Consider the following 12291-nt stretch of genomic DNA (forward strand, 5'->3'; position numbering starts at 1 on the left):
TCTTTGCAGGTCTCTTCCAATTGAACTACTCCAATTCTAATGCAATGTGAAATATTCTTGCTCTTACTGTGACCAGCAGTATATCAATTAACCCACTTGAAGACTGCTATATCACAAGATACACACTGACAGAGATGAAGCTCATTGATTGTAGGGCACCCAAGTAACATTTATAACTGTGATGAACTCCATGGAAAGAAATTTCCCAACCCCACCAAGTTCCTCCACAGTGAAATATCATAGAAGACTGTATCAAAATCCTTAAAAGAAAGGACAATAACAAAAGCTGACACTATTAATCCCCGTATTTACACTGTTCTGATTACTTTTGTCTGAATGAGAACAACATTTTTACTATGAAGTATAACTGTAGGGAAACAGACTTAAGTTAGTAACCTTTCTGATGATCATTTTCTATTTTGTTCAGCTAATGGTGAGCATTCCAGAATAAGCTGATAGCAAGTAAATCAAAGTTCAGAACAAATCATCTCAGACTTACGGCTGCTTCCAAATTCTTCAAACAGAAGCTTCACTTTCTCCCATTCTGTGGAATTCTTCTTGTTGGGAATATCCAAAGGAACAAAAGCACTAGAACAAGAAAGAGTCTTATTTATCCTAGCAAGGCAAATATTAAGATTTACTTCCAGCTTCAGGAAATGGAAATGCATTCATCCCTGCAGAAAAGATTGTTTTAAGGTTAAGTTTAACAAATCCTAAAGGCAATACTTAATTCACATTCCACACATACAATTAATTAATTTAGATCATGTGCACAGTCAGGTATGAGGTCAATGAACAAATTATTTTCAATTTACCATTCCTAAGAGAGGCAAAGGATCCTACACTCAAGTATCATTAAAAGATGCATTAATCTGATTTACTCACCTGGTTTGACCCTTTTGTATTTTTTTTATTTTTTTTTTAAAAAAAAAGCATCACTGCAACAATTTATCTTAAAACCCCCTATTTCTAAATGCTAGAATAAAATTCAAGATTCCCACACCAAGTATTTAATTAAATTTCCTGTCTATGTTTCACTATTACAATTACAACAATGCTTCTGCATTCCATTTCTTGTTTGGTACTTCCAAATATGAATGCCAAATATTAATAAGCAGATTAGAATCCACAGTAACCCATTTTATACACTCTGCAACAAAGATTTAGATCAATCCTTACAAGGAAATAAATGTCTACAATTCTGCCCCTTCTCAAGTTCCATACAGAAATAAGGACCTCACTACAGAATGCAGTAGCAAGAAATTCACATACTTCAGTCCCAAATAAGCAGGAATCTTCTTTTATTCTGAACTGGAACCCTCAATGAGTAGCCAACCAGACAAAAGACAGTCCTACTCAGACTTCCAGGGTCTAGCTTCAAACAAGTCACAGCAAAAGTGAGGCCTAGTTAACACTCCTAGCTGTCTACAGACAGATAGCATCTATTCTAGTCCCAAAGGAGCTCTAAAACATAGCTCATGCATTACACCAACGCAGTACAGAGCAATTTAGGCTAATTTTTCACAAACATTAAGCAAGAAAAGCTTGACAGAAGTCTTAACTATTTTGCTACGTTATGAAATGGTTAATGTATCATAGTAGCTATCAACATAACAAGATGGTGATATGCTAAATATCTACTGAACTACCACCCGTACACTACATTATGTCAGTCCACTGACAGTGAGTTAATAGAGTACAAGTGCAAATACAGTTTCACAGCGTAACTGAGAATTCAGCTAATGCAATTGTACAGAACTGCTCAAAAGTGTTGTCTTAGACTTGGACTTAGACTTCTAGGCACAAAAGAATTTTTTTACAAAATATAATCATAGAATCATAGAATCATAGAATTACTCAGGTTGGAAAAGACCTTGAAGATCATCAAGTCCAACCGCAGCCTAACCAGTAGCCTATCTCTTAAAAAACAACCACAAAACAATACCACAACAACAAACCTCTGCTAAATCATATCCATGAGTACCACATCCAAGCGGCTCTTAAACACATCCAGGGATGGCGATTCAACCACCTCCTTGGGGAGCCCATTCCAGTACCTAACCACCCTTTCTGTAAAGAAGTTCTTTCTAATATCCAACCTAAACTTGCCCTGGCGCAACTTGAGGCCATTTCCCCTCGTCCTGTCACAAGTCAGTAGTGAGAATAGACCTGCCCCACTCTCACTGTAAGAACCTTTCAGGTACTGGAAGACAGCAATAAGGTCTCCCCTCAGCCTCCTCTTCCTCAGACTAAAATAATAATAATCAAACATCCTGTTTAAAATATTTGTTGAGAATATTGTAATCAAGGTATAGGCTGTAGAACAGTACTAATGTTAGACAAGTGATCAAAAATTATTAACATTTGGCAGAACTAGCATCACACAGGTATAAATAGGTCTCTTTTGGTCCTTAAACCAAAGATCACCACTAGCTGTTATTACTAGCAAGTCAATTTCAAACCAAGGAGATTTAAACTATTTTCCTTAAAAGAGTTCTGCTGTAACCTACATATAAATCTAATTAAATTATTTCTTATAGAAAGCTGATGTAATGAGTTTAATATTGAACAGTGATAGTCAGGGAAACTTTTTTTAGACTGGAATATTCATTAGCCTCAAATACTTTAATTCAAAAGAGGCTGCTGTATAGAGATGCCTTAATGTAGATTATAATATGTCAAGCTCCTTGTCTCCAGCACACAGCATCACAGAATGGAATACATTAGGATGGTATTGCTATCTAATTATTAACTTAAAGTGAGTAACTTATTTATAAAAGCAAGAAAAGCTTCTAATTACAAACCAGAAATTCTACATTCTATACTGATATCTAGAGGAGTTCTGCTTCCCCGCAACAGATTTAGATCAGTGATTATTCTGAATCCAAATTTTGGAGAAGCGTTTTTTCATTAATTAGGTTAAAGCTGAAGTGCTTGGGCTACGATTAACTCGCAAACAAGCTCACTGGTACATTGCACAACACCAGAAGGAGGTTACAGAAGTCACCATAGCTTACAAATACTGCATATTTTAAAAGCGACAAGCAGAAGAGCAGAGGATAATAAGGACATCAAGAATCAAGTTCCAACTTATTTGAAGTGAACAAACCTACTACCAGATTCCAAAAAAATTCAGAGACTAGACACTCCTACTACAGGTACATTGTATAATAAAGTAAGCTACATTGCATAATAAAATACTGCAAAAATTTCTTTAAGTACACCTGCAGTACAAGTGCATCATAAAAGAAACAGCTTTTGTCAGATAACTCAATAATATTTTTAGACCCTAGTTAAGCTAGCTGAACCTCCCCTCCCTCACCCTCCATAACAGTCAATAACTTGCTTTTAATTAAAAGAACACTAGAATTCCTGGAAGCTTAATTCAAAATGTTTTCCCAAACTAGAAACAATTCTCAAGTAAGAAAGCATGCAGCAAAAAGCATTAACTAGTCTAGTTTCCAGCTCATATTTTAGTACATCAATAGATATCACTTTAACATACATTCCATCATAACTATATTTTAAACAAATGCTAATAAAACCTTCATTGTACAAAGTACAATTATGTCAACCCCACATTATATTTATGTTTTTCCACAGAGCACTTCCATCGGTGAGACTGCTACCCATATTCCTAAAAAGCTCACTTGGAGCATGCAAGAAAGCATTTGGTCATAAAGACAGTAAACACTAAAAGTACATATCTTTCACTCCCTCTTGTACATTAAGATGTCAGCACAGTTCTAAATAAAAGTTGCAGCCATCATGCTCTTAAGATATGCTTATACTGCACAAGAAGGCAGAACTTGGAAGCCTAAGTACCCCCACAATTGAGGAAAAAAATGATTTTAGCTTCTAGCTCCACTCTTGCTTTTCAGAATGCACACCACAGTATTTAATCTCTAACAGAGATAAATATTGATTATGAAGTTTGAGTGCATCACAATCTACCCTTTTAATCACAAATAGAAAAAAGTTCGATTTAGAGTTCTATTTATGTCACCTGTTACTATTCAATAAATAAATACTTACCCAATTAAGAGAAGAACTGCACAAACTGTGATGAATCCCAGAGTATATTTGAGTGCAGTTTTAACCTGCTATATAATAAAATGTTAATATATTAATGTAAAATAAATCCAAAGGGATTTGCCCAGCAGATTATTACAAAGCATAATTAGCACAACAAGTGATTTACAAAAGAATTTCAAAACATAATCAAGTAAACTACTTGGCCTACACTCTTGAATAGTCTTTAACTTGAGGACCATGAACAATGACATTGAATCATGCTTCCATCTTAAACTTGAACAAATTCACCTTAGCTTCTGGCCAAAACAATAAACTTGTAGCAAATGCATACAATTGATATTTTACATTATTACTTATTATGACCACAATTCTCTCATGTTAAAATTACAAATGAATGCATTTGAAAGTGACCATGATTGCTGATTAAAAGATTTACTTAGGTAAACACTTGCTTTAATTTAGAAGATAACAACTTATGGCATGCATTTGTGCTCCTTGGATTACCATCCATGGCAAAAACCTTCATGTATTACACTGAAATCACCAAGTATAAAGCTTATGTTAAATGACTACTGCCTACTTCCACAAAATGCAGCATACTCAGATTTAGTTTCTACCTCACAAGCAATAAAATCCTCTTGCCTTAACCCATTCAAAGATACTTCCAGAATTTCATAAGAATCTTATATTTTTGGTATGTTTTAACTTTCTTTGCCATAGTGCTTTGCTATAGACAACTTACCGAGCATGTGTTGCCTTCATCTTCTTCCTTCTCCTCATAATAGAAATAGACAAATGGTATCCATAGAAAGACGCAGAACAATATGATGGAGTATAAGGCTAGGAGAAAGATTTTAGTAAAAAAAACAAAAACTAAGTCAGATTGACACTTCATTTACTGCATAGTAACCCAAAGGAAAGAATCAAACTAGTTTCTTATCACTTGATATCTCAATTTCAAAAGTTGAAAAGATAGATTTTAATGTCTGGCCTGTAAACTACTGCTGCTTTACTAATCCAATAGACTTTTAGCGTTAACTCTTCAGGCTAACCATTTCAGACAGATCTTCAATGCGGCAATTACAAAAAGACTAAAAGGAAGCATTCTCCTGCATGCAGGTGATGCATGGAACTAAGAATAACAATTACATGTTCTGTTTTCTATATTAATTTTGTGGCTTTTCATCTTACAGATGAGACATACAAATCTTACAGATCTTATAGATTCAGAGTACCATATATCAAGTAACAAACAGCTTTTGGTTTGTTCACCAACCCTCATATCCATCAACATCCAGACCTGAAAGCATTCATAGATATTCTAAAACAGTATGCAAACTGCTTCAATATTGAGACTGCTTCCAAGAACCAAGGCTCTCAAATATCTTCTCTTTTTTTACATAAAGTACAAGCTGCACCATGCCAGTAACTAATTGAAGTCACAATTGTCATTAATGATAAAAATAATCATCCTACAGAGGTCACTGCAAGCACAAAAAACACCCTGCTTGTAAGCTTATATTTATTTTATTAACTTCAGCATAATTTATATATATGATGTATAGCCACAACTCACATAACAGAACTGATCCATGTTTCTTCCAAATTAATCAAGGAAGAAAGATTTATACCTAAAAGAATTATCTATGAACAAACTGAAATAGGGCTACCACTACAGCAAACAACAGTACTACCTAAAAACAACATTATCACAGTAACATTTTCAGCTCAGTCTTCTGGCACTAAGCTTAATTACCTTTTTGAGTTGTGTTTAGAGATTGCACTCTATTCAGTAACTATCATACATTTGTTTTTACTTAGTCTTCAGAAAAGAAGGGATTTATAGTATGCTTTATGCTGTACAACTGTTTTCTGACATCTTTCATAATTCTTACAACTAATATCCAGTTTTCTAAGCTTTTTTGATCTTCTACAGTATATAGCATATGACTATTACCATTTGATATGGATAATCACCTAAATTAATCATCAGCTAAACAATTTTTCTTGAAGTGTTGTTTAAATCTGAATTGCAGTATAGTTCACCCAATTTTTGAGAAGCCACTCATACCGCAACCACCTGAGCACCACACAGCATGACAGCCAACGTTTAATTCAGTACAGAAAACACTTCTTAAAATGTATTTTCAACTACTGCTATCAACAGCATGTTTAATTTTTCCAAGGACTGTCACAGGTGTCTGGAAAGTTAGCTGCCAGAAAGATGATGGTAAGACATTTTTCCAAGATTAATCTATTCCAGACTTTCAAGCTGTGTGTTACCTTACAACTAAAACGGTTAAGTAACAAGCTCAGGCTTGAGTCAGAAGGAATTTCATAAGCCAAAAACCCACACTGAACACACAGCAATTCAACTCCATGACCACGTGAATACTTAGAGTAGCTTGTGCATCAAAAAAAGGTGGCTAAACTAATATCAGATTCAACTTCTACAGTAAAGAAAGTCCAAAAACTAGCCACCTTTATTTGTTATAGTTGTTCAGTAAGTACATCATCTCTCTAATACATTAGAAGATATCAACAGTTGATATCCATATCATTCAAAAAAATCCAATCAGATGACAAGTATGTAATTCCTACTGAATGTACATATTGCTACTAGCAGTTCTAACTCCTTCAAAATGTTTTCCTTTTCCACATCCAACAATTCACACAAAAACAATATACAGACATTCAAGATAATGTTTGCACTCCAGGATATTTAAATCAAATTTAGATCCAAGTGTAAGCAGCCCTAAATAGAATATTACAAAGCTCGTGACATCCTCCTATATCTCACAATTTTGAAGTTTCACATCTCTAAGACTCTCTTCATTGCCAGTTTAAGCAAAGCAAATTATAGTCCAGATTAGCATTACCAAAAGGTTAAATAACTTCACTTTCTGTGAAGCCATAGTTAATCCAATTGAAGTTCTCACCAACATTCTCACTGTATTATTGTAAACAGGAATTTATCAGATCAGGAAAGGAAATCCATACTGGTTTAACAACATTAAGAAGAGTTTAGCCTTGCTTTTGTACAACCCAAAGCAGAGTTCTGAAAAAATGAAGATAAAGTTGGCATAACGAAGGATAAAACTTTTAAAGATCCCAACAACCCCTCTTATGTCAAGCTGACTTTAAATTAATTTGAGGCAAAATACCACCCATCTCCTTTTGTACACACTTCAACTAGAAAAACCAAAATCCTTCAACTACTTGGAAGATTAATATGAAGCAATGGAATCGTATTTAACAGGTTAGCTCAGTAGCTGTCATCAGTTTTCCTTTAAAGTGAACTCAGACAAACATTAAAAACACATCTTCTCAAAGAAGGGAGCAAAACATGCTACCGAAGAATTTTTGACAAATTGATTGATAAAAAACAGAAATCTAAAGATAACTAACAAACTACAAGAACAACAATATTTACCTAGGTAGTCTCCACATAACTCATCAAAGGGTGAGGAAGCCTGACTGCAATGGCTTGGTCTCACACTAAATTATATCAAAGTACACCAATCCCAGTATTATCATCCCAATAGCAGAAGCAAACAAATGACACTGAAGACAAGCTAGCAGCAAGATGGATGGTACTGACAATGGTACTGACAAGCAACTACAATTGCACTTGGAGCAGTAGTAAGTATAAATGGACACCGAAAACTAATCTGAGGTCATTTCCCCTCACCCTCCTCCCATCTATGGAAAACCTTCCACTTTTCTCCCTCACCTAAGAAAAATGCTAGTTTTGATTTAACCCAGGTCTTTAGAATTATAAAACATGTTGCTTAGAATCAAAGAATGGTTTGGTGTAGAAGCGACCTTCAAGATCATCTAATTCCAAGCCCCTGCTATAGACAGGAAAACCTGCCACTAGACCAGGTTGCTCAAAGCCCCATCCAGCCTGAATAGAGCTTCTAAATTTGTCTCCCGCACTTTGCAACATAATGAAAAAAAAAAAAAAGCATTCCTCATTTATGGAATTAGCAAAAACTCCACTACATAGCTGGATCATACTTCCCAGTTAAAGATAAAATACATAGTTTGATTACATGTTGTATAAGTAAAGCTGAAAATACTACTTTGGTGCAACTATTTTTAGACTAATACTGTAGGCAGACAACGAAGCACATCAGCATCTCACATCAATAACAAAAGAAACAATCATGAGCATCTGCTTGACTATACAGGCCCCAGTTATCACCAAGAGGCAAAATACCTTTGATACAAGGAATAGTCCCAGTTCCAGGGGAGACCTCATTGCACTCTACAACTTCCTGAAGGGAGGTTGTGATGAGGAGGCACTTGGCCTCTTCTCCCTGGCAACAAATAGAACCTGAGGAAATGGCTTCAAGTTGTACCAGAAGAGGTTCTTTCTTAAGTCTAATCTAAACTTTTACTCTCAGAGAGTGGTCAAGCACTGGAATGGCCTGCCCAGGAAGGTGGCTGAGAGTCACTGTCCCTGGCAGTGTTCAAGAGGCATCTGGATGTGGAGTTACAAAATAGGGTATAGTGGTTTGCTGTAACTACAGTAATGGGAGGATGGTTGGACTAGATGATCTTGTAGGTCCTTTCTAACCTTGTGATTCTATGATTCCTCTCTGCTCCATTCACCTGTCGTATTAACATATCTTTGCATCACCTCCAGTATGCTATACTTTGTGCTGGGTTATCTTGCTTACCGCACTGGCAGAAAAGACACAAATATAGCAGTGGCTTCAAAATGATTTAGAAAACTGGCAGATGACTTGAATGCATAGAAGAGTCCCAATCCTTGGAGATGCTCTGAATTGAGCAGGCAACACACATGAACAGAGCCAAAAAGAGAGGCAGTGAATTAAATGATCTCTAGAGACCTCTTTCCAATGTCAGTGCTTCTATCAGTCAAAGTGATTTTCAACAAATTTCTAAAACTTTGACTAGAAAAGCACAGGCATCCAGCAAATGCCAGCACTGGCCCAAGCAGAGAGGTTAAAAAAAAGCACACTGTTGGAAACTGGATCCCTACTGGCACAAATACCACACTTCAAGTTCAAGGCACCATCTAGCTTTAGGTGATAGTTCTTGCACTATATGCTATTGACTACAAGAATAGAGCTGAGCTAATTCCAGGTGCAGATAAAGCTTTTTGTGCCAACTCAGTCATGAAAGCAAGCAGCCTCATATAGCTACAATGGCTCACGTTGAGGGTTCTGCAGGGAAACATCGGTACACACACAGGCACAGACTAAGAGCTTCAGGCAGTTCATAAGCCTATCCGACAAGTAGTCAGCTAAGCTGAGTAACAATTAACTTCAGCAGCAGCTTTGTATCCCACAGCCATGAGTTTAAATATTACATTCTTCAAATAATGCTTCACCAAAATAATTAAAGTTTGAGGCTAGTACTCGCTGGCTGCAAACACTAATCGTATACTTCTTATCAACTATAAGACACAACCTGCACACAAGGTTCAACATCCAGGATTTCTGGTCCATCACAAATTCCCTGCTGGCATGTAGCCCTTAACTTCAGTCTAAATGTTTTCTACATGAGTTACTGCCTTTCATTTCCAGACAAAATGTGTTACCTACAACTTGAAGGTAACTTTATTTACATGCACTAATATATTGTCAAAAAGCCGTGTTACCATAGTAACTTTACAGGGCCACAACACTGAAAAGTTTAGAAGCAGTTTTGCCTCTGGTTTTCCAAAGCAAAATCATTTTAAGCAAGACCCTTCATTTATCAGGTAAAGCCTTTAAACTACCTATTCAAAGCACCTGAGAGGAAAACACTGAAGAAAGCTTTATATAGCCTAAAATAGAGCTTTTCCTAATACAACTTGATTTAATTTACTCTAAGCGGAAAAACAGTTTTCTTTATATTACACCACAAAGGAAACTTGAAGAATTGGTAGATTTCTTATCAGCCCCGGTAAGCAGACTGATCTGATATTTGAGTTTTATTGTTCACAGTTTTAAGAGCTTAATCACAAAATCGTAGGGGTTGGAAGAAATCTCCAGAGAACAAGTCCAACCGCCCTGCCAAAGCAGGTTCCCTACACCAGGTTGCACAGGTAGGCGTCCAGGCAGGTCTTGAATATCTCCAGAGAAGGAGACTCCACAACCCCCCTGGGCAGCCTGTTCCAGTGCTCACAACACCCTCACCGTTAAGAAGTTCTTGTTCACATTCATGCAGAACTTCCTATGCTCCAGTTTCTGCCCATTTCCCCTTGTCCTGTCTCCACACACTGCTGAAAAGTCTGGCCTCGCCACTTTGCCCCCCACACCTCAGATATTTATAGACCTGGATCAGGTCCCTTCTCAGTCTTCTTTTCTCAAGGCTAAACAGACCCAGTTCACTTAGCCTTTCTTCATAGGGTAGACGCTCCAGGCCCTTCACCATCTTTGTGGCCCTCCACTGGACACCTTCCAAAAGATCCCCATCTTTTTTGCACTGGGGAGCCACAAGGGCACACTGCTGGCTCATGGCCAACCTTTTCATCAGCTCAACGGCAAGCCTGTTGTTCTACCCACTGAAAGGGCTGTTTATACGCTGTAAAGCTAACCTTAAAAAAAAAAAAAACACAAGTTTTGCAGCAGCAAATGGTCAACCAAGTGATATTTCCTCCCCCAACTCCCTTCTACGTGACCTTGTGGCATAACTGACCTCTTATTTCAATTCTTGTGCAGAGGTTCAACTTCTGCGTCAAAACATTTTTGCTGGTTTGTATCTGAAACTTGAAGCAGTACCACTGCAAAAGGAAAGTCACTGTATAGCCAGCACAAAGACTATTCCTGTCACAGAGGAAGCCTAAGCAATCTTCAGCAAGAGTTATGAGTTTTTTGCTTCCTGTTTATACCACATCCATACCACTAGAGTCAGATTTGGTAGTAATCTTCAAGTAAGTTACTGCAATAGTCCCTTCATAATATTTTGACTTATCTACTACTGTTCCTAGTTGCACTTGCAAACTGCTAGAAGAAACAAGGACTTGCAAAATATACTAGGTAAAAGAAACACAATATACTTGAAGTTTGGGAAGATTCCATACAGAGTCCCCAAAATAAGTACAGACCCCTCAGATCCCTTGGAAACTACAGTAGGCTCAAGAACCATATATGATCAGAAGTCTCCTCCATCACACAAACCATCTGCTCTTCCAGATGGCAGCATATACTGGCGCATCGCACAAGACAAATGCTACTAATATGCTTAAAACTGTATTTTGTTATGTACTCCCTCAATTTCACTGAGTAAGTTACAAGCTATTTCAGAAGACCTAGAGAAATGTGTTCCTTCCTAAATATACTCTCATGTATACTCCCCTGTACTCAGCACTGGTCAGGCCACACCTCGAGTACCATGTCCAGTTTTGGGCCCCTCACTGCAAGAAAGATATCAAGGCCATGGAACATGTCCAGAGGAGGACAACAAAGCTGGTGAGGGATCTGGAGCACAGGCTATACAAGGAGAGGCTGGAGAAGAGGAGGCTCAGGGGAGACCTTATTGCTCTCTATAACTACCTGAAGGGAGATTGTAGTAAGCTGGGGGTCGGCTTCTTCTCTCATGTCATTAGTGATAGGACTAGAGGGAATGGTTTCAAGCTGCGGCAGGGGAGATTCAGGCAGGACATTAGAAAATATTACTTCTCAGAAAGGGTGGTGAGGCACTGGAATGGACTGCCCAGGGATGTGGTGGAGTCACCAACCCTGGGGGTGTTCAAGGAACAACTGGATGTTGTGTTCAGGGATATGGTTTAGTGGGAGATATTGGTAATAGGTGAACGGTTAAACCGGATGATCTTTAAGGTCTTTTCCAACCTTGGTGATTTTGTGATATCTAACTGAAGATTTGTTAAAGCATTTCTTAACCAAGACTACAGATAAAAATAGCTATCAGCTAAAAACAAGCAAGCTACCACAAATCTCAAGTGTTTATCACAATACTTGTTTAAATCTGGACAATTCAAGAAGTTTAGAAGAGTACCAATACTGTAAGAGTATTTACTTTTAGATCCCCAGCTCTTAAACACCATCCTTACGAGTGGGACTTTTATTTTGGTTTGATGTCACTCCACAGCATTTGTCACGTACAGCCAGCAAGATCTGCACAGCTTCTTGGATGCCTTCTGCTAAAAATCAGGTTATGTAAACATACAGCTGTGTCTGACTTCTACCTACTGCTTCCTGGAAGTCCAGATCTTTAAGTCAATGATGCAGTATCAAAAACTTGCATTAAAAACTTATTTTAGGTAAATTTCCACTCCAT

The 12291-nt window shown here is 37.3% G+C and overlaps 1 protein-coding gene across 2 annotated transcripts in view; it reads right to left on the reverse strand.

Moving 5' to 3' along the window:
• LMBRD1 (LMBR1 domain containing 1) overlaps positions 1-12291 on the reverse strand; it is a 65549-nt gene that overhangs the window by 43508 nt on the left and 9750 nt on the right. The window contains exons 4-6 of one of the 2 annotated variants that reach the window (XM_072333641.1): positions 4778-4875; positions 4036-4103; positions 500-588 (exon numbers count right to left, since the gene is read on the reverse strand). In XM_072333641.1, the coding sequence (XP_072189742.1) occupies positions 500-588; positions 4036-4103; positions 4778-4875 (255 nt within the window). The remainder of the gene's footprint in view (positions 1-499; positions 589-4035; positions 4104-4777; positions 4876-12291) is intronic. The other variant, XM_072333643.1, reaches the window with a different exon arrangement.

Source organism: Excalfactoria chinensis, chromosome 3, assembly GCF_039878825.1.
Source record: "Excalfactoria chinensis isolate bCotChi1 chromosome 3, bCotChi1.hap2, whole genome shotgun sequence".
Taxonomy (NCBI): domain Eukaryota; kingdom Metazoa; phylum Chordata; class Aves; order Galliformes; family Phasianidae; genus Excalfactoria; species Excalfactoria chinensis.